The sequence below is a fragment of the Aotus nancymaae genome, unplaced genomic scaffold (assembly GCF_030222135.1).
Source record: "Aotus nancymaae isolate 86718 unplaced genomic scaffold, 86718_ANA_hifiasm-v0.15.2.pri h1tg000020l, whole genome shotgun sequence".
Classification (NCBI taxonomy): Eukaryota; Metazoa; Chordata; class Mammalia; order Primates; family Aotidae; genus Aotus; species Aotus nancymaae.
The window spans coordinates 27364453-27392336 of NW_026988432.1; the positions used below are offsets into that span (position 1 = coordinate 27364453).

Below are 27884 nucleotides of genomic sequence, written 5' to 3' on the forward strand. Positions count from 1 at the left end.
ATCCACTCATTGATTGATGGTCATTTGGGTTGGTTTCACATTTTTGCATTTGGGAATAGTGCTGCTATAAACATGTGTGAGCAAGTATCTTTTTCATATAATGACTTCTTTTCCTCTGGGTAGATACACAGTAGTGGGATTGCTGGATCAAATGGTAGTTCTGCTTTTAATTCTTTAAGGAATCTACACACTATTTTCCATAGTGGTTATACTAGTTTATATTCTTCAGGGGAGAGTCAAAGTGATTCCTCTGAGAATTGAGAGGAGGCCAGCATTTCTGCCTCAGCAGTTGAAGCCGTTGGGCTCAGGTCCCGGCTTTCTAATCTGAAGGAGGAGTGGCTGGGCAAGATGAGCTCTGTGGCTCTGCAGCTGACGGTCCCTGTGCTGCCTCCTGACCTGGGTGCAGAGCCCAGGAGAGGAGGGCAGCTGTGCTCCCTCAGATCTGCAGACATCTCCACCAAGGTGCCTTTGGGATGATTTGTGGGGAAGGAGGTCTGATTAGAATCCTGGTGATATCACTAACAGTGGATGAAGGAGGCTGCCAACTCTAGAATGAAATAAAAATCAGCCCTTGGACATTCTCCACTTCTCCTTGTTCCCACCTTTCGGAAAATTTTCTACGTTGTCTACATGATAGTTAACTGTTCGCTAGTTTCCTGTATGAACAAAGTTTAAATAAAAGACCTTTTCACAAAAAGAGCCTTCATTAATATAAAAAGGAAAAACAGGAAACTGGACAAAGGAAATCCCATTAACAGAGATAACCAATGATATTTTGCACAAACATCAGTCTAGGCTTTAATATAGTTTTAAATAAAGGGAATCCTCTTACAAACTTCATTCCTATAGCAAACTTCTTTTTTTAACTCAGAAGAATGGTGTGGGTAGCTGCCTGACTGTCCATATAGGTTTTTCTTTCACTGTTCATGTCTTTGCTCACTTGTGAAATCATTTCATGAGACCAAGGAAGAAGAGTTCATTGATAAAAAATTCTGAGTTAGGTGTTGCCTGCTGCTCTCTAGAGAGGGTAAACCAGTCTGCCCCCACAAGTGGACCGGTTTGTTCACCCTCTTCCTTCTTAGGGCCTTGTCAGTCTGATAAGAGTGCTGATAATCTTTTACTTGCATCTCTTTGGTTACTGATTAAGTTGAATAGATTTTCATCTGTTCATGTGTTATTTTGTGATTTGTATTCTAGGTATGATTTTCTGTTGGGGTGTTGGTTTTCTTTTGGATTTCTTATAACTTTTTGTATATTAAGATTAGGAATTTCATCGTATAATGTAGAATCCCTGTCCCCTTTCCCTTTTCCTATTCAACTTTGCAAGTGGTATGTTTTACGATAGGTTTAAAGTTTTAAATTATAGTCAAATTTATGAATATTTTCCTAAATGGTTTTGGCTTTTGCATCATTCTTCAAAACTTCTTCCTTCCAAAACTTACACAAATATTTACCCAGTTTTAAAACTGATTTTTTTCTTTTTGGTTTCTTATGTTTGTTCTACCTAAACTTATTTTGGCAAGATAGAATAAGAATACTGGCCCAATTTTCTTTCCCTAAATGGCTAGGTAATTTACTTAACAATACTACTTGAAAAGTTCCTTTTAACCTTTTATTTGCAATTTAACATTATCACAAACAGATTTTCTCTATGTGCTTGTGTTTATTTCTGAATCTACTACACTTCATTTATCTGCCTATCTTAGCACTTTCATTGCTGGGTTTATTAATATACCTTAAGATTTGATAACCAAGTCCCTCTAAAAATGGAGTGGGAGGAACATTGATATTTATATTATATTAAACATTGACTGTTACCCCAGTAAGTTGAGTCTTTGTCCATAGAATTTCCTAAAAGGTTTATGTAAAACAAATTCTAAAAATATGATCTAAAAGCCACCTGAATTACTGGGGAATGTATTTTAAATTTCAGGTTTCTGAACCCTGCCTCAGATTTCCTGATGAGTAAGTTGGACTCAGGAAAGTTTTTATAAGTATCCCAGAAGATTTTTAAGAATACCATAAGAATCTTAGCACTCAGATAAAACAGGGTGAGCCACAGCCAAGTTTCTCCTGTTTGTTTAAAAACATCCCCATTGCCTTCTTATAAATTATGTGTGCAGATGTACATGTGTACATACATGTACTGAGTTACAAATGTATCCAGTGAACATTTTTGAGTACTTAATGTTGTCCAAGTGCTAAGAATACAAGGGTAACAACTCGCATCTGAGATTTGACCTATTTGACCTTAAATGTAGAATCCTGCTCCCTGATTATGCATATACATCTCAGACTCCTAATATACTTTTGATGAAAGCACAATTACTGCTTTAGAAGAGCTTGCAGTTAGGTTGGGGAGAAATATATGCACAAATGGTTCAACTTGAGTCTGCTTACAGAGGGCAGTTCGATACAAGGTGATCCAAATAAAAGTGGAGTGTGTTGGTTAACGGCGGAGAGTGTGTGAAGCACGAACAATAAATGGGGCCAATCAAGGAAGTTTTTCTAGATGGAAGAAAGAACAGCACTCCAATTGCAACTGAAATTAAAGACTTATTATTTTTCCCTTAAGAAGCAATAGAAAACTCTCTTAAACCTGGTTATGTTTTCTGAGCTGTGTGTTTCAGTCATCTACCTTCATATCCTGGGGTTATGTTATCAGCAAATTTTCCATCTGGGCTGGTCCCTCACGGGAACACAGGTATTTTGTTCAGCTTGTCTTTCTTTAAAGCATTATTTATCTTCATCACTCACTATCATGTTGAGATGGTGATTCCAGCTAAGAAGACAAAACATTGAATACAGACCTAACGCTTCATAACTGCCTTTTTGTGTCTGCTACTTGCTTGTCTTTAGATTCTGGAATACCCAATTGATGTACAGCGCAACCAGCTGCCCTTCTTACGGAATCCAGATATCTTGGTGGGTGAAAATGACCTGACTGCCCTTAGCTATCTTCACGAACCTGCGGTTTTGCATAATTTGAAGGTCCGTTTCCTGGAGTCCAACCATATCTACACTTACTGTGGTAAGTGGGGGGCATCTGTTGGCTGCATGTGTTAGAAAGTGCTTACCAGCTTTAGACTTGCTCAACTCAAATGCTTAGGAGTCCTCATTTCACTCTCTCATTTGTAAGTACCTCTCCTCTGAGACCCTTGAAAGGTTTGCAATCAGTGAATGTGGCTTAATTAGGCTGCCCCAGTCTCTGTGGGATGATTGGTGTTAATCATGGATCAACCAGAGAAGAAATGGGTCATACCATGTGGTACGACTGGCTTAGCTCAGTCCTGGGAGTCCTGGGAGAGCAGTAAGTACAGCATCGTGCCTGAGCTGGGTGCCTGCTCTCGGCACCAATCCCTTGTTTTGTTTTCTGCTTGAAAAGCCTGCTTTTCTGTGATCTTCCCACTTGCCTCTGTTTGTACAGATGTAACACCAGATGAATATTTGTCAAATTAGCCAAATTCATTAACATACTTTAAAAAAATCCTGAAATTACATTTGATTTTCTTAAAACTTCTCCTTTCCTATATCTCAAATTCTGATCTCTCTTTCTTTTTAAAAGAGTATTGCTAAGTGGCATAGCAAAAATAGAACCCTATGAACCATTGTCTGAGAGGCAAATTGAGGATTTGGTCGGGGATTCAGCTGCAAGGCTCCTTTGTGGGAATGGCTCCTTTGTGGTCTTGTCCTGGGAGGAAACACCTGGCATGTCCCCTCTGGTCTTGCTCATTGTCATAAGTGACACCTCAGGAGCTCAGGGAATTTTTCACTTTTATATTCCACTTTGGTTTGGAATTGGTAGTTTAGCTACTCCGCTAGGGTGAGCTTTTCTTCCAGATTTCAGGAGCTATAAATAGCAGGTTGATTTCAGTGCTTGAGAACTGTGGTTTCCCAAAAGCTCCTTCATTCCAACTGCTGGTGGGAGTTTTATTTGAAACAAACTGTCAATTATCAGAGCCTTTAATAAGATGTTTATTTCAATAAGAAGACTTTTAAAATTTGACTCCCATTTTAGGAGAAAAAGATAAGCGACCATCAGCTTCTGTTTTTAAAGGAATCCCCTCTAAGATGTCCTGGTGTCTGTACATATTTATCCAAATGCATCTTGACTCCTCCAGTGCAAACTGTTGTGAGTGACTGAGTGGCACAGAAGTCTGAGTCACCCAGGAAGCACTAGATTCTGCTCTGGAGGGGCCAGGGTGTTTAAAGAAAACACATGGCCTCAGGGTATGGTTTGGAAATTTGAATTGCATGCTACATGGTTTAGAATCTTATAGAACTTCATTAACTAGCAGAACATGTGAGGCTGTTCCTAAGAGGATTCTCCAAGTGATTAGCCACATTCGTGGAATTTATCAGGGTTCTGGGCCTTATATTTTGGTCTTTTCAGGCAAACTTCTGTCAAGAGGACTTGAGTGTCTTTTTCTCCCCTAGCCCTTTCCCCTTTACATGGAATACTCTGGTTTATTACACATGTTCCCAGCGTCTCTTTTCAAATGCCAGAATGGAACACGATGTAGGAGACTTCCATCTTAGCAGCTGCCTTTTCATTGCCTTCTCCTCCCCAAGTGATTGGGAAAGTTTCTGGTTTTTGTACCAGTGGGTCTTCTGACATCTAGAATGTGATCTTATGGGAAAGAAAAGGGCATGTTTCTGTTTCGTCTGAAAGATCAAATTCACACTTTTTTCTTTCTATAAGCTCCAATATCAACCTGCCTCACCCATCCATAAAAGATCATCTGAACCTTATAGTATTTCCTGATTGATCAGTCAACACACATTTACTGACTCAATCATTGCAATGCATTCTTTAGGGGACACAGATGTAAGGGAAAAAAAGATGAGATGTGGTATAATAAAAAAATAACATTTGACCCAGCAATCCTATTACTGGGTATATACCCAAAGGATCGTAAATCATTCTGTTATAAACACACATGTACACGTATGTCTATTGTGGCTCTGTTCACAATAGCAAAGACTTGGAACCCAAATGCCCATCAGTGATAAACTGGATAAAGAAAAGGTGGCACATATACACCATGGAATACTATGCAGTGATAAAAATGGATGAGTTCATGTCCTTTGCAGGGACATGGGTGAAGCTGGAAACCATCATTCTCAGCAAACTGACACAAGAAAAGAAAACCAAACACTGAATGTTCTCACTCATAAGTAGGAGTTGAACAATGAAAACACGTGGACACAGGGAGGGGAACATCACACACTGGGGCCTGTCAGGGAGTGGGGGGCTAGGGGAGGGATAGCAGGGGTGTGGTGGGGGGGCCAGCTGAGGGATAGCACTAGGAGAAATATCTAATGTAGATGATGGGGTGATGGATGTAGCAAACAACCATGGCATGTGTATACCTATGTAACAGTCCTGCACGTTCTGCACACGTACCACAGAAATTAAAGTATAATAGTAAAAATAGCAAACATGCAGTGCTTACCATACAAGGCACTGGTCTTAAGTGTTCTCTTTTTGTTCTTTTAACCAAAAACTGTCACCCAGGCTGGAGTACAGTAACGCCATCATAGCTCACTGCAGCCTTAAACTCCTGGGCTCAAGGGATCCTCTCATCTTAGCCTCCTTGAGCGGCTGGGACTACAGGCCCCTGCCACCATGCCCAACTAATTAGTTTTTTTTGTAGAGAGGAGGTCTCACTGTGTTAATCAGTCTGGTCTCGAACTCCTGGCCTCAAGCGATCCTTCTGCCTCAGCATCCCAAAGTGCTGGGATTACAAGCATGAGCCACTGTGCCTGGCTTTTTTCCTTGCTCAGTTCATCATTTTTCCTTAGGATGTCCCAGATAAACGCAGTTATTATCTCCATTTTATATAATAGTTGAGGAAACTGAGGTACTGAGAAGTTAATTAATTGCCAAAAATCACATAGTAATTGGCTGAGCTGAGGTTAGATCTCAAGATACGTACATTGTATTCACTGTCCACATGTTATTTGTATTTTAGTTAAGATAACCAATGTACAAATAAGAAAATGTATAATCCCTTTCCCAGATTTTAGTTCTGAGATGGATTTTTAAGTCTCTAATATATACAGGTAGAATTAAATATATCCTCTTCTCTCTGATCCTGGAACACCTTGCACATGTCTATTTTATGAACTCAGTGTTTTTTTTTAGCATTTGTGTGTGTGTGCATTCCAGGCTCTGTGTGTGTGTGTGTGTGTGTGCACTTATTCCAGGCTGTAAGGTATTTGGAGACCTGAAGCACACAGATGAGCCTTGATTGAGCTGATTGATGGTTAAGACAGGTTCTGCTGCCCTCTCACTCGTTGATTTTTGGTGTGTGTATGAATGGGTGGGTGCCTTGAGCTGGTGCCAGGTGGCTACTGTGCTGTCTGACTCTGACCATCTCCTCTGTTTGCAGGTATCGTGCTTGTTGCCATTAATCCTTATGAACAGTTGCCAATCTATGGACAAGATGTCATCTATGCCTACAGTGGCCAAAATATGGGAGACATGGACCCCCACATCTTTGCTGTGGCAGAAGAAGCCTACAAGCAGATGGCCAGGTGAGAGTGTCCTCAGCCCAGAAGTCCTCCTGGGTAGTCAGCAGGTGGAAGGGGAGTTTTTACCTTCTTCTGCAGCTGACACTCATGGTGAGGTGGTGAGACTGGGATTGAGGAAACATCTTGGAAATAAAGCAGCCCAAGTTCTTTTCTTAATTTCCTCATGTCTTTATCTTATTGCAGTGAACTTGAACCTAGACCTGGAGAGCAGTGACTCTTTAGACTTATTTTATTTTATTATTATTTTTGAGCAATGGAATAAATCCCTTGTATTTCATCTCTCTTTGACTTCCTTTTGGCCCCTTTCCTCCCTTCATGGTATCATATAATTCATTTGATAGCATCTTCATTCACTTACCCCAGCCTGATCTACAGATAGTCTCACTGAAGACTCCCTTTTGAAGAAACCAGGACTCCCTGACAACTTCTTGAGATGCCAAGCACTTGGGGGCAGAAATTGAAGTTTCAAATTGGCAGCTGTGCATAGCAGTGTGGGGTTTTTAGCCTGGAAGTGGAGCTCTGTTTAGACATTTAAGTATATCTCCTCCTTATTGCTGTTATTCTTTTCACTCTGAAAAACAGCAGATCTGTTTCATCAGAAAATGGGTTGGGCGATGGGCTGTAACTTCAGCATAAAGTAGGGAAAGATAGTTTTATCAATGTTTTGGGGGAAATGCAGGTCTCAGTTAATGCTAAAATGATAGATTCTTTCAGCCAAATTTTTCTTGTCACCTCTAGAGAACATCTTATGGAGCTGGCAACATGCAAAGCAAAGTCTTTTTGGAGAAGTAAAGCTATTTAGATTAATTTAGTAAAAGGCGTTTGTGATTTTGCGGGGAGGAGAATCCCATTCTAGGTGGTCTGTGCTTCAGTGGATTTCAGGATATCATTTTCATCCCAGTGAAAGTTTCCCCAAGGGAAGACTGTTTTATGGGCTTCCTTGCAGATTTATAGTGTTTTATTGCTGGCTGTAGAGATCAGTATATAAAAGGTATGCTTCATTATCATACTCAGTGATGTATTCAAAATAAGCACTGATTGAAGAGCTGAAAATCTAATACACAGAATGATCTGTAACTGTTTTATTTCTCCTAAGTGCGGAGCTATTCTCTCATGCCAAAAGAAAGACCATACACTATATTAATCAGCTATCAGGGCTCAACCAGGAGTCCCTTAGCTTAGACAACTCACTGATGTGCACCTCCTACCCAGTGGTGTGTGGTTCAGGAGAAGATTGTGTGAGAGAAGAATGAGCATTAGCATGTTGCACAGTGTGCAGCCGCACATGACTTTCTGTTGGAGGCCATGGGTATGGCACAGAGGAGGGAGGCCTGGGGACTGAACAGATTCCGTGCTTTGGAAAAATCTATTCAGCTGAGTCTACATGCGCTTCATGTGAGAAGAGCGAGACTCTGTCCTCCTTTAGAAGATGGTTTCTTTATGTTCTGAAACAGAAGGTAGGTGTTTGGTTCTCACCATGTTGTACCATGCCGACAGCTCTGACAGCTAAGACTTGTCCTGTCATGGCTGGCCTTCACATTTGGCTGCTTTTATCCCATTCTCTTAGCCATTACACTTAGATAAGTCAGAAGTTTCTATTCTTCATCAAAGCTGCTTGTGGACCCCTGTAGGTTTGAGAATCTTCTAGTTCTATCCACCCTGCAGACCCTTTTGACAAGATTCCTCTTTTCTTCCTTGCCATGCCTGAAGCTGGGTCCATGGTTACCCTACACTTGGGTTATTTCACTTGCTTGGGACCTTTGCACTCATTATGGGGAAGGGGATGTGTGGGAGTTGGGGGTGATGGTGGTAATACTGTCTTGCCCGAGGGTAATGAATTTGACAGTAGAGAGTTTGGATGTTAAGGCTGAACTGGGATTGCTTCCTTAAGGGTTCTCTTTAAGGATTTAAGGTTTACACTTGTTTTACCCACTGGGTCCCAGGGTGTAGCCAAATAATTTTGCTGAAGTTCTTGTGCAGTTTTTGCTCATGAACATGCATTAGAAATAGGAAGACCAGCACATGTGGCCACAGGGAAGAGCTATTTTGTTTTTTGGTTTTTTTGAGATAGAGTTTCACTCTTTCACCCAGGCTGGAAGGAAGTAGCGCGATCTCGGCTCACTGTAACCTCCAGCCTCCAGGTTCAGGTGATTCTCCTGCCTCAGCCTCTTGAGTTACTAGGATTATAGGTGCTCTCCACCACACCTGGCTAATATTTGTATTTTTAGTAGAGACAGGGTTTCACCATGTTGGCCAGGCTGGTCTTGAACTCCTGACTTCAGGTAATTCACCCACCTCGGCCTCTCAAAGTGCTGGGATTACAGGTGTGAGCCACCACGCCTGGCCAAGAGGTATTTTTGAATTAGTTCTGTTGTCAGCAGTTCAGGGTTTCTGTTATTGATCTGAGATGTACATTGGAAGCCCCAGCAGAATCTGTTGAGCCAAGAAGGAAGGGTGACCTACTGGTTAGATGCAGGACAAGTTTTTACTGTATTTCTTGTGTGGGCCTTCTCTGTCAGTTTCAAGTACTAGAACACATTCATTCAATGGTACTTGTCAACTGTCTGTTGTGCTTTTTCTGACTCATCTGTAGTCATTGAAATAATTATGTGGTTCAAGTAGCCATAGACTAGCACAGTGTACTTTGAATTTGAGCTTTCCTAACAGCTGGGTGAAATGAGAGGTGTAAGACACTAAAGCTAATAGTTTTCAGTCTTTGGAGACTACAACTCATGTGACCTTGGACTCAGTGATTCTTTTTCTTGGTTCACCAGGGGCTGGATTTTCTTTCTTGATGTGGCTCACACAGGGACTCTTGATGCTCTAAGTGTGTGGGGAGACTCTGTGAGAGCATGGAGGGCTAAGTATAGATCTTTATTCCCCCCACACCCACCCCGCAAGTGTTCCAGGAGAGCATTCCTAGTGCTGGAGGAAAGTTAGAGGAGATACCAGTAAGAGAAGAGCATTGGTTCACTGTCCCTATCTCTGTTCTCCTCACCAAGTCTGGGCTTGAGGATGAATGCGGATTCACAGTGAAGAAAAAGGGAGTGTTAAAATCCTATGACACATCATTTTCATGAATTCTGTCCTCTGCATGAGAACCCTGTGGGGAAGGGGCTGACTCCACTGCTTAGCTCTATGCTTTCTACTCCTCCTTTCCCGTCTGAGACCCAGAAGGCCCACTCCCTCATTTTTACCTTCCTCAACTCCAGCCTCAGGTCCTCCATCAAATCATTATCAGTAAATGTTTATGAAGTATCAGTTATTTGATAGGCTCAGTATTGGCCACTAGGAAATGCAAGACCTCACCCTGCTTCTTAAGGGGCTCACTGTCTGGTGGGAGAGAGAAGACGTACGTAGGCCTAGAAGCCTGTAACTGCAGGAAGTATAAATAGAAACTGTCCCACAGTGTCATTTAAAGTGAGTTTGGAGACCTGATGTCACAGATGGCCCAAGAAAACTAGGATTTTAGCTGGGTCTTGATGAATTGGTGGGATGCACAGAGTGAGAAGGCGGCCTCTAGGTGGGTGGAGTCATGGACCATAACCTCAGAAGTGGGGCATGAGAAGGCATCACAAAATCACAAGAGACTGCCTTACACCCACTAGGATGGCCACAAGCAAAGATATGATAACAGGTGTTGTCAAGGATGTGGAGAAATTAGAATTCTCACACGCTGCTAGTGGGAATGTAAATTGGTGCAAGCACCGTGGCAAATAGTCTGATGGTTTTTTGAAAACAAAAATCCCCCCATGACCCAGCAGTTCCATTCTTAGGTATGCACACAAGAGAAATGAAAACATTTTTTTTTTAGATGGAGTTTCAAAAAAAACTTGTCATACAGGCTGGAGCGTAATGGCGTGATCTTCGTTTACTGCAACCTCTGCCTCCCAGGTTCAAGCAATTCTCCTGCCTCAGCCTCCCGAGTAGCTAGAATTACAGGCACCTGTCACCACATCCAGCTGATTTTTGTATTTTTAGTAGAGACAGGATTTCGCCAATTTGACCAGGTTTGCCTCAAACTCCTGACCTCAGGTGATTCACCTGCCTCAGCCTCCCAAAGTGCTGGGATTACAGGTGTGAGCTACCATGCCCGGCCTGAAAACACATATTTACACAAAAACTTACTTACACATATTCTTAGCAGTGTTACTCACAATAGCCAAAAGATGAAAACAACTTAAATGTTCATCACCTGACGAATGGATAAACCAAATGAGGACTATTCATACAATGGAATATGATTGGCCATAAAAATGAACAGAGAACCGATACATGCTACTACATTGATGAACCTTGAAAACATACTAAATCAAAGAAGCCAGATACAAAAGACCACATGTTGTCTGATTCCATTTCTATAAAATGTCCAGAATAGGCAAATCTAGAGACAGAAAGTAGATTCATAGTTTCCTAGGGCTGGAGGTTGAGGCAAAATGGAGATTGATTTCTGAGGGGTATGTTTTTTGGTGGGGTGGTTGTAGGGGCGATGAAGTGTTCTAAAAATTGGTTGTGCTGATGGATGCACAACTCGGCAAATATACTAAAAACCATAGAATTATACACTGTAAGTGGGTGAATTGTGTGTTCTATGAATGAGATCTTGATAAAGCTATCATAAACAAAAAGACATGGTAAGGAGACAGTACCTAGGCAAGTTTAACTCCTGCCAGGGAGTTCTGGGCTGTAACCTTAGAAACAAGGTGAAGCCAGATTGTGGAGACCTTTGCAGGATGGGGTGAACTTTGGGGAAGAAGTTTGTTCTATTAACAGAGAGTATAAAGGTGGCCAAATGAGTTTGGGAAACTGTGGATTAACCAAGTTAAACATCTTCCTCTAAGGCTGACCCAGAGCCCTTATGTTGACACACCTTCTGAGTTTCCAAGATAGGGATCTGTTATTGCTGGGTTTGCAAATCATATTTAGACACAAAACTGTTTTCAAAGATTATTTCAAGGGACTAATCTGTGCAACACCATTTGGGAAATGCATAGAGCAATGCAGGAATTTTAGTGTCTTGGGTAAGGAAATAATATGATACAAGAGATGTTCAAAGAAGAATTTTTCTCTGATGGGTCCTGTTTCTTAATGATCTTTCTCTTCTCCATATTCTGTACATTTCCAAGGATAAGAATAGCTTCTCATGAGAAGTTTAGCTTGTAGAAATAACTTACCTGTGTATAGCGGGAATGATACAGGGTGAGCCTATGTGACACAGTGTTATGTTCTATTTATTTTCTCTTCCAGGCTTTATCCCAGGGCATGTGATTGGTGCTCAACAGAGAATAGGAATAATTGACTAATGAATGCATTTAGTTCTCAGAGTTGCTGTCTGACATTAGTTATCCCCACAGTATAGATGAGGATAGAGACTTTTGGATGCTGAATAGTTCTCTATGGTCATGAAGATAGTAACTGGGTACAGATGGAATTCAGACCCAAACCTGTTTGCTGCATAGCTTCCTGCATTAGCTGAGAAAAATGGTATTACCTCCCTAAATGGGCAGAGGTGGAATCCAGACCCAATCTGATTGGCCAGTGCTTCCTGCATTAGCCAAGAAGCTGTTCTACTTCTCTTAATGGGTAGCAATAGAATTTAGACCCAATCTGTTTGCCCCAGAGCATCCTGCTTTAGCCAAGAAGCCCTACCACCTCTCTAAATTTTGTCTGCTTGGCCCCAGACAGTCATATCAGAACAGAGGAGATTCTGGTTCCCTGGGTACCACTGAGGACCAAAATGGATAGATCTTTTTCCTTACAGTTTTGGTGTGTTTTTCAGCCTTGTTGGTGGGACTGTGCCATCTTATTTGGCTAGCTGTGTCTGATTGCTTTTTTGAACTGTGTGTTTCATTGGTGCTGCCTTTTTTTTTTTTTCCTAAAAGGGCGTGGGAATGCTGCGGAGCAAATTTATTTGCTCAGGTAGCCAAGGTGATAGAGCACCCACGTTCCCATCTGTCTCTGCTGTGTTGCCAGCTGTGACTAATAATGAAAGATGAGATTGCTGTTGCCTGGGGTTCCAGGGAGGGCTGTGCAGCTCGGAGACCTGTGGAGGGTGGGGCTGGTGAGTAATGAAATGCATCCTTGCCAGAGTAAGAGCCATCCTGGAGATGGGGTTTCCAGCCCATGAGGGTGAGAGCCTGCGCTCCATAAGGATAGGGATTCTAGTTAATGTTCCTGGTTGGGCTCTTGGAAGAGGGTCTCTTGCTTGATTTGGGTCTCCATATGTGTGAAACACATGTAGAGAACTTGATGGTCTTCCAGGAAAGCAGTATGGAAATGACTGTCCGTAGTGGAAAAAACCAAAAGTGTCGCTCTTTGGTAAACAGGAGGGAAGAGGTTGCAAGGCTGATGGTATGAGTGGAAGTGAGAGGCTGTCCTCTGTTGCCAGGACAACCCAAAGTGAGCACATTGACTCCTCAGGGCAATGAGAAACATTCCTGATTGTGGAAATATGTTTCTGAAGGGAAGGGAGTGAGGAAGCGATGCAGTTTCCCTTTTTGGAGGTCAAAACAATAACTAAAAATAGAATTGACAACTTTATCTTCCTAATGATGGGGATGGAACACTCTGGGATGCACGAGAATGGTCTCAGGACTTTCGCAATCACCTCCAGACTGCAGATTCTGTCGAACTTGGATCTTTGGAAATATATCTTTCAAAAAGAATTATACATAGGTGACCTAAATCTTCACGTTGCTTTGAGATCACATTTTAAATAGAATAATGTCGGTTTCTTCCTTCAGTTTTGGTATAAGGTGGTTTGTTATTCAGGGCTGTTGCGTGATTTGGGGAAGTTGGGGATGTGGAATGCTTCCTAATTGAGCCTCCTGTTTTCCGTGAATGTCATCATGCTGATGGGAGTGTGGAGCCAGGTTTTTCCTGTAAGTGGTGTGCTGTGCAGGAGTATGCAGAGGTCTGTCCCCGGTAACCTCATCTCTTCCAACCTGCTGTGTGTCCAGGGGTAAACTTTCTGACCTCTGTGGTTCTCAGCATCTTCACACTTTGAGGAGAACTTTGGCCTTGCTTCTGAGAGGAACTTGGATCCAGTGAGATGTCATGAGGAACCCTTGAAAGCTCTTAAGTGCTGTAAGACTTTGGGGTATAGTTGTTACAGCTGACAGATTCGTGAGCTGTGGTTGAGTTCAGTGAATGGTGAAGTCCCTGGGGAGGTCAGTGAGTAGGGAGCAATGACTGGGTGAATTTTATAGTAAGTCTGAAACCAGACTTCAGTCAGCCCTGAATTTTGGATGAAGTTTTTGTTTTCTTTCCCATGCAGTATAATCTCAAGTCAGGGTTAGTCAGAATTGCATTAGGACAAGGTACAAGAAATGCTCAAGATGTCTGAACACAGGAATGGTCTTTAACCTCTTCTCCGGCATTGTCTCTTATTTCTTGAACAAGCCCTGAGCGTTCGACATTCAGATTCCTTCCTGGGATGCTCTGGGCTGTTCAACTGTCCCTGTTCTTCCCTCCCCACCTGGGTCTTTCTGTGACCTCCTGCACAGCCTTGCCAGTGCACACCTATCTCCCTCCCCTAGGGATGCTACGGCACTAAGGTTTTGTGAAATGGTTTTGATCCTTTGTAATATCTTAGATGGTATTGTTGTTTGCGTTCTACCTATCATATTCAAATTGCTAGTTATATTAAAATTTCTGAGTAAGGGAAAGTTATTTAAGTGTGCAGTGAATGTGGCTAACGATGACATCCCTATTTTAAAATAAATTGATAGTAAAAGGATATTGCCATCTCCTTTTAAATTGTTCATTTAGGAAAGAATAGGACAGGCAGTTTCCTTTGTCTGCCTTCTATGACCCTGCAGAGGTCATAAATATTATTTAAAAGTTCCATATCTGCAGTATACCCAAAATGATTTGTGAGGTTAAATCTCAAATCGAAATCATAGAGCTGAGAGATATTTTAGTTTCTTAATATTCACTATTTTACCTGGAGAAGCACAGCATGTTAGAAAGGAGAGAGCCTGCTGTCACCAGGTGGAAACTGGTTGTGCAGGGTACTGTGTTCTGGGCAGTTGTCTTTTGGGTGCTGCCTTACCATTCCCAGTATAGGAAACTTTCTCAAATGTGTTACATTTTTAGCAGCTTTTATTGTCAGGAGTTTCTCTATCACACAACACTTTGCTGGGTCTCTGTTTGCCTTCACCCATGGATCTGAGCTCTTCCTGTGCAGCTGTCCAGGATAATGGCCATTTTCTTATATGGCAGCCCCTTCTGTCATGTGTCCTTGCCCCCAACTCTGGCCCAAGCCTCCTGGCTCCCACTGCCCTTCCTTATGACTATGGCTTTTCAGAAACTCTCCTATCTGGCCACCCTGAGATGCCATCTGGTTTTTCAAAGTCTGATGTTGCTGGTCTCTGGATGTGGTCTGCAGAATGTAAGGTGATGAGGTGTACTCATGCAGAATTTCTCATGGAGCCTGCAGATGCGTTTATTTTTGGCAGGTGTTTCATGTGGTTGACTTACAATAAATTTTTAAGCCACTAAATTTCCATCCCTTTCCCTGTCTCACCCACATGCACACTCAAGAACTGTTTTTATCATAGCTTTAATGGGATATAAATAGCAATAAACTGTACATATTTAAAGTGAAGCCACACACATTAAATTGAACATACGATTTGACATACAATTTGAAACCGTCACCACAATCAAGATAGCAAACATTTCCTTAACTCTCAAAAGTTTTTTTTTTTTTTTCTTGAAGTCTCTCTCCCGCCCCCAGGGGTAGCCCCTGATCTGCTTTCTGTGAGTGTAAATTCAAGCTGCTCTTAAGGTATGTTGCCTTCATTCTGCACTTGCTCAATTGATTTTTTTTCCCCTTTGGTATGCTGAGCAGGATTCTGTCCATATTAAATTTCACCCTTGTACCTGTGTTCTGTTATTTCGTGAATGTATCTTTTTAAATTCTGATTTTTGCATCTGATAGATCAGGTCTCCCCAACTTGATGCACTGCAGATTTAATGAGACTGTTGCGTCGTTCTTATCCAGAAGTGGTAATCTGGATGGATTCCTGTAATGTGCATGGAGCAGTTTTTTCTCCAGGTACTAGTGATTTAATGTGGTAGAAGTAAACATTGAGTCAAGTGCTCAAATGTATTAAGTCTTGCTAAAACCTGCTCACGCTGGGTTAGTCAGTCATGACTTGAGGTCATGTGTGAGGTGAGCTAGCACAGACCCCAGTTAGCGTCCTAGCTTCACCCGGGTCAAGCTCCTTCGCTCAGGTGTGCCATTTCTTTATTGGAGCAAGGGCGTGCGTGAGTGCGCTTGCTTCCTCAGGCCACTGTAAGCCATAAATGGGCTCAAGTGTTGGAGTGCTGAGCACGGACCCCTGTGCAGGCGGTGCCCCCATGGCTGTGGGCACCTGAGGCTCCTACACACCATTCTGGTTACACAGCATTTTTCTGATGTCAAAGTCAAACTTGTCATCCTGCATGAATTTCTTTTGCAATTAATAGTGATGGTGACATGTGAGTAGGATTTAGTTTTTCAAGGTGTCCAAAATAATTTTCAGTAAAAAAAGCTAATAGAATGTGAAGCCTAGCAGGATGAAATGGCATTCCTATTTACATCGTAGTAATGCCTTTCACGCCGTGTTAACCACTCTTTCTTTTGCAACTGTGTATTTTCACATTTATATCCCAGAAGACAGAGCAGCCACAAACCTAGTCTGCCAGTGGGCGTGAGTTTTGCAGCAAAGGAAGATGCTGTGAAGTGAGGCGGCTAAGAGTTGAGTGTCCAGGGACAGTAATGAGATTACCTTAAGTTCTCAAAACACAGTAGAGGTATGACCATGAGCAAGTTCCTCAGGTTCACCTCAATTTCCACCACAGCTTGCATCTATAAGATAGGGATCAATGTCATGTCTAACAAAATTGTTAGAATTAAATCAGTTGATAAATGAAAATGCTTGACGTGATTTCTGGCACAGAGTGAGGGTTTGCTGAATGTCAGGCACAATGGTGGTGATAGTACCAATGGCACATCATATGTGTCCTATCCCTCATCGTGTCACAGTATCCAAAAGAAGGAAATGATGGAAGAGTTCATAGCTGAGTAAGATTCCCTCTATAGGTTGCCCTCAGAACAGATTTTACTTTCAGGGCCAAGTGAACAGTGTAAGGATGGCCAGTTGTATGTGCTCAGTGAAATTCTTTTGGACTTTTTAATAGGTTTTTGCTTGGCAACCAATTATAACTTCTATAAATCTAATTTCAAGTTGTCTAGAAGAAACACAGCATCAACTACATTATGCTTATGCACTTAGTATATATGGAAAACAAACAACTTTCAGTTCTACAGTTAGTGAAATTGCACTGTTAATGGCTGAGCAGCCCCAGAATTGTGTTTAAATGTGGACATCACTGTCCTTTTGGTGAAGCTATAAACTTAAACAGAAAATAATATGTTACATTGCAGGAACCAAATAATTATTTGATGGTTTTATAGCAGGTTTTTTGAAAGATGGCTAGCCAGACACCACTGATCATGTGGTAGATGCCAGAAAGCAGCTTTCCTTAAGTGGCTGGAAGTGATGGTACCTTCTGGTGCCTGGAGTAGTGAATCAGTTGGTTAGAGCAGCCATCTTTAAACTGCCAGGGTGTGCTAGTTTTTGGAAGATGATTCACTGGAGCATGTGAAGAAAATATTAAAACTTTATTTTTTTACATCTTTTTAAAACTTAAAATATCATTTGCGCATGTTTTATAATATGCATAATACAGTACAGTGTCACAGAAAACCATTTATAAACTATAAGCATGCTTACAGTTTTCATTATCTACACAGATGCATGTCAAAGTAAGATGATGAGTTTAATGTCCAGGGAAGTGTCTAAAGCCACATATGCAATGATCTTTGTGGACTAGTTCATATTTCAGAGGAAAAACTGTCCCTTGGCCCCCTGGTGGGGTCCTTGTCACTGTACCTTTACAATGAGATGAAGATGAGAGAAGGTGACCATCCCATCATAGGGAATATAACTGACAGTGCAGCCCATTGTCCCTCTATTAGTGTCATCTGTCCAGGCTGAGTTAAAGAGCATTGCACTTTCTAGTAGCTCTTGGATTCTGTTAGGATATAATAAACATATACTGTTATAAGACCAACAGGTTCGTATGCCCACTGCACAGTAACAGACCAATTACACTGAGACAGCAGGTTTTGCAGCAGAGAAAGAGTTTAATGATCACAGGGCACCAAGAGAGGAGATGGGAGGAGATCCTTAAATCTATCTCCTTGAGGAGTTCTGGGCTGGAGTTTTAAACAGGATCACAAGGGCAAAGGGCTAGACAATTGGTGGTGTGAACTGATTGGAGGAAGGGTGATGAAATCATCAGGATATGGAAACTACTTTCTTTGAGTTAGTGTCTCCTGAGGTCCTTCAGACAAGCTATGTTAGTAGTGTGACTGATACGGGAAAATCTTAATGGGAAATCTTAAATGGGAAATCTTTTTTAATGTTCAAGTTGTTATCTATAGAGCAGGTTGGAGGAAGGGTGATGAAATCATAAGGATGTGGAAACTGCGTTCTTTGAGTTAGCTTCTCCTGAAGTCCTTCAGACCAGCTGATGTTAGTAGTTTCACTGGTACGCAGGACCTAAAAGAATTTTTTTTTTTTAGTGTGTCTGATTTTTCTTAATGTTTATTCTCTCTTTTTAAAAATTATTATACTTTAAGTTCTGGGGTGCATGTGCAGATCGTGCAGGTTTGTTACATAGGTGTACACATGTCTTGGTGGTTTGCTGCATCCATCCCCCATCATCTACATTATGTATTTCTTCTAATGGTATCCCTCCCCAATCCCCCAACCCCTACTATCCCTACCCTAGACCCCCCAACGCCCCAACAGTTTCCGGTGTGATGTTCCCCTCCCTGTATCCATGTGTTCTCATTGTTCAACACCCATTTATGAATGTGAACATGTAGTGTTTTGTTTTCTGTTCTTGTGTCAGTTGGCTGAGAATGATGGTTTCCAGCTTCATCCATGTCCCTGCAAAGGACATGAACTCATCCTTTTTATGGCTGCATAGTATTCCATGGTGTATATGTGCCACATTTTCTTTATCTAGTCTATCATTGATGGGCATTTGGGTTGGTTCTAAGACACATGCACACATGTTTATTGCGGCACTGTTTACAATAGCAAAGACTTGGAAAGAAAATCTTAAACGGAAAATGTTTCTTAATGTTCAAGTTGTTATCTATAGAGCAGTAAAGTGGAGAATCTCTGATTCTAGGACAGTAGGCACCACACAACTATGAGGAAGAGGGTCAGAAAGCAAGCTGACCTCATGAACACTGAATGTCCTGCAAGTGTGGTTTATTGACATTTTCCCACTCCCTTCTTCCCTGATTAATTTTGTACAGTTTATAGGGACAGTTTCAGTACAATAATGAACAGTGTTGTGACTTACAGGAACTCCCCAAGGCTCTTTTTCTTTTTTTAAAATAATGGAGATAGTTAAAATCAAGTCCCAGTATATGGCTAGTCTACCTGGTCTTTGTCCACAGCAGAGACTTGGGAAGTGAGGGAACCTCTCTGGGTGAGGAATACTGCAGAAAGGGCTTCAGACAATGCAGCATGGCCAGGAGAAAACCTCATGTCTACGTCCTTTAGAACCACAGTGAACAGGCTTAAAAGCAAATGCCTTTGAACCTTCCTGACTGCTACCTCTATTACAGATCAATGATGTTGGAAGCCAAAGGGAGGGGTACCTACAGCCAAAAGATGATGGAAATTAATTTGATCCTCTGTATTCCCAGAACTAGAGAATAAAATGATTCATGATTGATGACTTGCTTTTAAAAAGATGTCCTTTTTGGTTAAAAAGGGAATTAAGCTTTCTCTACAAGAGCAAGTACCAAGAATACTTAGAATTATGGGATGTCTTTTTAGAAAATGCCTTGCAGCTGGTAGCAGAGAGAAGGGGCAAAGTGGAATCCCAGCACCCAAGACTTCTCTGCTTAGTCACCCTTCCTAGCTAAGAATGACTGCACCCCTGACCTCGTGTTCCTGAGCATGTTAATATAAGTGTGTGAACTATTTAGAGTCTCTCTAGCCACACTTAGTTTAAATGTATGGTACTGATATTCAGTTACGATATTGGGGATCAATATATGCTCACTCAGGTTTTTCTGCTTTCCTACTGGGTCGTTGCACTACTAGAGTTTTATTCCATTTGTCATTGCACATATTGATCCATCATAATTACCTGATGTGTATGAATACCAGCTCAGCAATCTAAAGCAGAGATTTTTATTTCTGCCTGTGTGGGGTTGTCACTCCTACAGTTTTGTCCATTTTACTTCCGTATATTTATAGAGTCCCTTATATTTTATTTTGTGGAGTATAGATGTAATGCACAGAGTGATGACTTTTTTCTTTCAGAAGTTGGAAGGCTCTTCAGGTCAAACAGCATAGGACAAGGTTTCCTTTTGCAGCCTCTTCAACTTGTGGTACCCAGTCTAGGATGGAAACTTCTAGTGTCCCTGGGAGGGAGCCATTCCACTTTTGAAAGCTCTTAGAGTTGAAGAGATACCAGCCTCCCTGCCACCTACCACAGCCCCAGGGTCTGCCTCTTTTCTGGAACAGCTGCTAGAACAGACTATTCTGGGAATGGTTTTTTAGTCTTTTTTTCTCTAAGCTAAACTCTTCCTCATCTCATTAGCATTCTTCATGTGACAGTTTGCTATTCTGATTGACTTTCTCAGAATATATTTCAGTTTTTCTAAGTATCTCATAAAATGTGGCTTCCATAATTGAGCCAGGATTCTAACTCAACTGGCCAGAGAAGAAGATTGTGGCCCTCTCCCATTCTCCTGGTATCTAGATACTCTGAAGCCATATTAATAGAAGTTTACTAATAGTTTCATACTATGATGGTTGATAATAACCAAAATGCTCCAGTGCTTCTTGTCTGAACTGTGGTCACGCCACACCTTGGTTTGGTATAATATCCTTGTGAGATGTGTCATGGGCCCATGCAGTTCAAGAGCTTGTCTAGGTCATGTAGGCTAAGTGGCAGTGTCCATTTTAGAATCCAGGTGTTCTGTTCCCTAGAGTTCTTTCCTCTATAACTGAACTGGGCTGATGATGCAGTGTTCTTAGGACTAATGAAAGATGTCTTTACTGTCATGGTAGGAAATCTCCAAAATGGCTTTTTTTTTTTGTAAATCATTGTAGAGTTTCTCACCTAGCAAATCTGTAAGAAGAATAGATGGTTTATTCTTAAAGGAGATGCCTAGAAGACCCTTTGTAACTTTGACAAAGCAGTAAATTCCACCTCTCTTCCTGCCCCAGTCCCATCTATGGATTTATCAGTTGACTCCTCCAACAAGGCTGGTCTGCTGCCATCTTAACCCACAGCATATCAAAGCTGAACTTAGCTGCTCTGCTGCCATCTTAACCCGCAGCATACTAAAGCTGAACTTAGCTTCCGCCTGTAGGCTTGGCTTCTTCCTTAGTCTAGTCCAGGGATTCCCCTAAACCTGTTTTGGAACCAGGAGGTGGGGGTAAATGGCCTGCATGGGGAGTGAGGACACTGGATGCTTCCCTTGGTTCCTCTGTGACCCTTCCCCCAGACTTCCCTCCTGGCTCCCTGTGGCAAGTGGGAGTTATGTCACTTTACATCCTGAATTCTCTCTGACCATGGTACATATGGTCATATTCCTTAAGCCTCACTCTTGATATCTCAGTTAGAAATCTAATAAACTTTTAAATGTTCCTTTTTTTTAAATTGTACTTTAGGTTCTGGGGTACATGTGCAGATCATGCAGGAATGTTGATGCATAGGTACAAACATGGCAAGGTGGTTTGCTGCCTCCATCCCTCCGTCACCTATATCTTACATTTCTCCCCATGTTATCTCCCCCTAACCTCCCTACCCCTTGCTGTCCCTCCCCTAGCCCCCCACAACAGACCCCAGTGTGTGATGCTCCCCTCCCTGTGTCCATGTGTTCTTATTGTTCAGTACTCGCCTATGAGTGAAAACATGTGGTGTTGGATTTTCTGTTCTTGTGTTAGTTTGCTGAGAATGATGGTCTCCAGATTCATCCATGTCCCTACAAAACATGTGGTGTTTGATTTTCTGTTCTTGTGTTAGTTTGCTGAGAATGATGGTCTCCAGATTCATCCATATCCCTACAAAGGACACAAACTCATCATTTTTTATGGCTGCCTAGTGTTCCATGGTGTATATGTGCCACATTTTCCTTGTCTAGTCTATCATCAATGGGCATTTGGGTTGGTTCCAGGTCTTTGCTATTGTAAACAGTGTTGCAGTGAACATACATGTGCATGTGTCTTTATAATAGAATGATTTATAATCCTTTGGGTATATACCCAGTAATGGGACTGCTGGGTCAAATGGAATTTCTATTTCTAGGTCCTTGAGGAATTGCCATACTGTCTTCCACAATGGTTGAACTAATTTACACTCCCACCAATGGTGTAAAAGTGTTCCTATTTCTCCACATCCTCTCCAGCATCTGTTGTCTCCAGATTTTTTAGTGATCACCATTCTAACTGGTGGGAGATGGTATCTCAATGTGGTTTTGATTTGTATTTCTCTAATGACCAGTGATGATAAGCATTTTTTCATATGTTTGTTGGCCTCATTTATGTCTTCTTTTGCAAAGTGTCTATTCATACACTTCGCCCACTTTCGAATGGATTTGTTTGTTTTTTTTCTTGTAAATCCCTTTTAGTTCTTTGTAGATTCTGGATATTAGCTCTTTGTCAGATGGGTAGATTGCAAAAGTTTTTTCCCATTCTGTTGGTTGCCAGTTCACTCTAATTATTATTTCTTTTGCTGTACAGAGGCTCTGGTGTTTAATTGGATACCATTTGTCTATTTTGTCTTTTGTTACCAATGCTTTTGGTGTTTTAGTCATGAAGTCCTCGCCTATGCCTATGTCCTGAATGGGTTGCCTAGATTTTCTTCTAGGGCTTTTATGGTGTTAGGTCCTTTCTCCACAGCAGCAGGCAGGATTTCAAGACAATTATCATGCTGAGAACCAAAAATCCTGTTTTGGTTGTCAAAAGTTGAACTCTGGCCAGGCATGATGGCTCACACCTGTAATCCCAGCACTTTGGGAGGCCAAGGTGGGCAGATCATGAGGTCAAGAGATCGAGACTTTCCTGACCAACATGGTGAAAATTAGCTGGGCATGGTGGCACACACCTGTAGTCCCAGCTACTCAGGAGGCTGAGGCAGGAGAATCACTTGAACCTGGGAGCAGAGGTTGCAGTGAGCCGAGATTGGGCTGCTGCACTCCAGCCTGGCAACAGAGTGAGACTCTGTCTCAAAAAAAAAACAAAAAAAAAGTTTAACTCTGTGATAATTGTCCTTCATCTTTACCTTCTTATTATAATAATTTGAATCCTCTTGAGACAAATTAGTGCCTTGAATCGAGGAAGGAGAATGTCATATAAAAGAAATGTGGAAGAGAAAAGTGTACTAATATATTTCAAAAATATTTCTCTGCTTTGATAGTGTAATAAGAGAGAATGTTTCCTAATGCCCTAAGTAATATATGACTGTTATTTAATTGCCATTGGAACAGTATCTCAATTTTATAGATTTGGCAATGGAACCACAGCCGAGTTACACATCTTCCCTAAGGCACGTTGCTGGCACTTGGCAAACATGATGTGAACCTGGGCACCCTAACTCTAAACCCTGTGCTGTTCACTGGCTTGGTACAATCCTGGGGTTTTGGCTTGGGAAACTGAATAGATGGAATTTCTATTTGCTGAGTCTAAGAAAATAGTGGGGAGGGAGGGAGGGAAGAGACACTCCTGGGGGTGAAAAACAAAGAGTTAATCTGGAACCTGTTACATCTAAGAATTTCCTACCCTGCTTCTGATATCCAGGTACAGCTGTCTAGTAGCTGTACAATGCAGGTAAAACACGTCTTGACCTGTAGATGGTACTTAAAGTCTTGGGAATGGATGATGTCAATCAAGGAGAGATTGTTAGGGAGAAGAACTTCCCAGATCTAACCCAAAGGAATGTTAACATTTATAGATCTGATAGAGGAGGAGGAATGTACAAGTAAGAAATCTGGTCTAGAGAGTGAATCTTGGCCGGGAGTGGTACCTCCTCCTTAGGGCCATTGGAAATGTGTGTATGATTTTTGTTTGACACAAATGCGATGGGGTTAGGTGGAGAATGACCGCATCGATTGGGCATTGGTTAGGCTGCAGAAGACCCTGCAACATGATGGACAGTCCAGGGCATCTAAGAATGGTCCAGGCAGAGTGCGACACCCAAACTGATCTTTAACACTTCTTGTAACTCACATTATACTGCCTTTTAGTTTTCAGACCTCTTTTCTCTCCCTTGCATCATGGCTCTTGCTGTAACTCCAGGAGTGTGGAAGGGCAGCCTTTATTATATATCCCCTCTTGAAAGCTGAGGCCCTGAGAGGTAGAGCGATGGCCAAAGGCACCAAGCTCATGAGTGGCAGAACTAGCGCTGGAACCTGGTTCTGCCGCCTCTTATTCCAGGGCTCTTGCTGTTTAATTCTTCTATCTGTCGTCTCCATGTTCTACAGGTTAATATTACACAGTTGATTATAGATTCTCTACTAACTACTTGATAATGGTATATTTTAAAAGCATGTTTATGAACTTTTTCTTTTTTCAAATGTCCATGAAGTTTCATTTAGCGGTCTGTTGTGACTGTGTCTGTGTGAGGTTTGCTGTCTTGTCTCCTGAGTGGATAATAAATGGCTCTGGAGTGTAACATGGTTTCACATTATTCTTCTCTCAGAAAGTGAAGCCCAATAGTACAAGTGGGCAATCACATAGACCGGGGAAAAGTCTTCATCCCAGCTGGTCAGAGAAAAGCGCTACCTCTTTAGTTAGCTTGGGATGTCTATCTCTACCTACTTTACTTCCTTCTTTCTCTCCTCCTTTCTTTCCTTGTGATTCTTAAAAATGCTCATTAAATCTACCTTTCTTAGCTTTAGAGTGGCAGTTGAACTGGCCGCCCACTAAAACTGCGTGTTAAGACGTGATGCTAGCATGACAGCCCCCTTTATCGTCTTACAAAGCAGTGTGATGTGATAGCTTAGAGCCCGGATGCCAGAGCTAGCTGGCCCAGTAACCAGCTGTGTAACCTCAGGCAAGTGATACCAGCTCTCTGTTTCCTCATCTGTAGCATGGGGATGATAATAGGACCTTATTCCTAGGGTTGTTCTGATGATCGATTCATATATAGAAAGTGCCTGCCACCTGGAAGATACTACATGAGAGTTAGCTGTTATTATTTCCTTTTCTTTCTTTCTTTCTTTTTTTTGAGATGACATCTTGCTCTGTCACCCAGGCTGGAGTGCAGTGGGATGATCTCGGCTCACTGCAACCTTCACCTCCCGGGTTCAAGCAATTCTCCTGCCTCAGCCTCCCAAGTACAGGCGTGCACCACCACGCCCAGCTAATTTTGATTTTGTATTTTTAGTAGAGATGGGGTTTCACTATATTGGCCAGACTGTTCTTGAACTCCTGACCTCATGATCTGCCTGCCTTGGCCTCCCAAAGTGCTGGGATTACAGGTGTGAGCCACCGCACCTGGTCAGCTATTATTATTTTCATAAAACTTGCCTTGACTGACCATATTAATCCAGTTTAAAAGTTGTCCTCATGTTGATATTTTAAAGATTGCAAAGACTTCTCAAGACAGTTATAGCATACAAGGAAAGAATAATATAAGAAATTAAGATCTGGCTGGGTGTGGTGTCTTACACCTGTAATCCCAGCACTTTGGGAGGCCGAGGCCGGTGGATCACCAAGTCAGGAGTCCGAGACCAGCCTGGCTGACATGATGAAACCCCATCTCTACTGAAAATACAAAAATTAGCCTGGTGTGGTGGTGCGCACCTGTTGTTCCAGTTACTTGGGAGGCTGAGGCAGGAGAATCCTTGAAAAAAAAAAGAAAAGAAAAGTTGTTAAGATCTTAACATATCTTTAAAAAGGGGTAGAGATATGTAGAAAAATATATATACAAATGCAAAGTTCTTTATAACATAAGGTAAACTGTATTGTCAAGCAAAATAATAATGGATATATGTATGATCAAGCAAAATGATATGAGTGACTAGCTGGGCATGGTGGCATGTACCTCAACCCCAACTACTCAGGAGGCTAAGGTAGGGGGAGATTGCTTGAAGCCAGGAGTGCTAGGCTGTGGTGAGCTATGACCACATCTGTGAATAGCCACTGAATTCCAGCCTGGACAAGATAGTGAGACACTGTCTCTTAAAAATAGGTATTAAAAATATTTCCTTTGAGAGGGATGAGTGACTGGAGAAAAAAACACTTAAAAAGAGACCCATTTGAACTCATATTTGAGTCACATGTAAGAAACAAACAAAACAGCTACCTAAATAATCATATTGAAATCCCCAAATTGGTTTCTGTGTTTAAAGTACACTTGAATACTTGAAAATTTCTATAGGCAATTAATTACAATTTAATGTGCACTGGTGTTTCAGGGAGTGAGGAACATTAAACCAGTCTAATGATGAGTGGCATTACAGCTTATTTAGGGAATAGTGGTTGGAATTATTTCTGAACAGTGTGCTGTGTCTCATCTTTTGATTTAACAATTAGATTTTGATGGGCTCAAAGTACAAGATTTTCACCGACTGTCCTTCCAGCACATTCACAAAGCTACTATTATACCTATAAAACAGTAAACCCAAGAAAAATGAAAACACATGTCCACATAAGTGCTTCTTCATGAATATTCATAGTAGTATTATTCATAATGGTCAAAAAATGAAAACAACCCAAATGTCTATCAGCTAAAAAAATAAAATATAATCTGTCTTTACAATGGGATATTATATTGTTTGGCTATAAAAAGGAATGACATATGGTTACATCCTACAGCATGATGAACTTTTGGAAACTTACGCTAAGGGAAATAAGTCAGTCACAAAAGACCATGTATTTTCTTCATTCCATTTACATGAAATGCCCCGAATAGGAAAATCTGTAGATACAGAAAGTAGGTTAGGGTAGGGGATGGCAGGGTAGGTTGGTGGGGTAGATTTAGGGTAGGGGTAGAGATGGAGTAATGGGGGTAGGGGTATCTTTAAGTTAGAGGTTAGGAGTTAGGGATGGGGCAGTGTAGGAAGAAGGGTAGATTTGGGGTGGGGGTAGACATAAGCTGGGGGTCAGGGGGCAAGGTGTGGGGATTGGTAGGCAAGGTGTGGGGATTGGTTTAGGGCAAAGTGTGGGATTCGTAGGCAATGAGAAGCAACTGATGATGGATATGGGGTTTCTCTTGGGGGTAATGAAAATGTTCTATTGTGATGGTCGCACAACTCTGTAAACACCTTTGAATTGTATACTTTAAATGGATGAATTGTATGATATATGAATTACATCTTAGATATCACCATAAATAAGGCAAAGTGACAGGTTTGGAGAAGATATTTTAGAGAAGGTAGACAGGAAAAATGTCTTTTGGATGGTATCATTTGGGCCTAGATTGGATAAAGTGAGATTGTGACAGTTGGGACAAGGGCAGAGGTAGGTGTGAATAATACACATTGTAAAGAATCCTGTCCAAGAAGGTTGGTTCATATTTCGTAGATATATACTACGTTGAAGAATTCAGTAACTGCCCCTTCTAACCAGTACGCAAATAAATCTACCTTTTTATTTTAAGGGGATTCCTCCAAATTAGATGCCAGCCTTTAAACTCTAAGTTTTATTAAATATAAAATGAAGGCTTAAACCCTTTAGGAATTGGTTTCACGTAGGATTGGATCACAGGTTAATACATATTTTGGTGGAATTGAGAGTCAGGCACAGTAAGGCAAACAAACGAAAAAGAGAATGAGATTAATGAAACAGTTGAGCAACTGGCTGGCAGAGTCCTCATGTTCTGGGTTGCACTCTGTTCATGCTTTCCTGGGATCTCAAGGCCTTGTCTACTGTCTGATACCTCCCACCTTTGTAGGGCGTTTTCCCTGCGTCCCTTCTCTACCAGTTGGGAATCTGTAAGATGGCTCTGCAAAATGTATCACCAAAGTGTGGTTGCTGAGCAGGTTTTCAAGGTGGATATGTTCCAGGTCAGCCCTTATCAAATATCCCATGGAGCACAGTCACGGTGCTCATACCAGAGAGCTCCTAACAGGTAGAATGTGCTGCTTACAACAGGAGCCGTTTATTCAGCAGGGGCTACTGACAAGCACCTGGAGGAAGTGCCTGCTCACCTCGATGGCACAGAAAGCTGGGGCCTTGGAAGTTGTATTGGGATGAGATAATGTGGCATGATTTCATGGGTCTCCAAAGAAGATAATTGAAAAGTACCAG

At 41.7% G+C, this 27884-nt stretch overlaps 1 protein-coding gene across 2 annotated transcripts in view; it reads left to right on the top strand.

The window, feature by feature from the left end:
• Positions 1-27884, top strand: part of MYO5B (myosin VB) — a 390752-nt gene that overhangs the window by 159282 nt on the left and 203586 nt on the right. For both annotated transcript variants that reach the window (XM_064379193.1, XM_012440811.2), the window contains exons 3-4: positions 2860-3031; positions 6396-6540. In XM_064379193.1, the coding sequence (XP_064235263.1) occupies positions 2860-3031; positions 6396-6540 (317 nt within the window). The remainder of the gene's footprint in view (positions 1-2859; positions 3032-6395; positions 6541-27884) is intronic.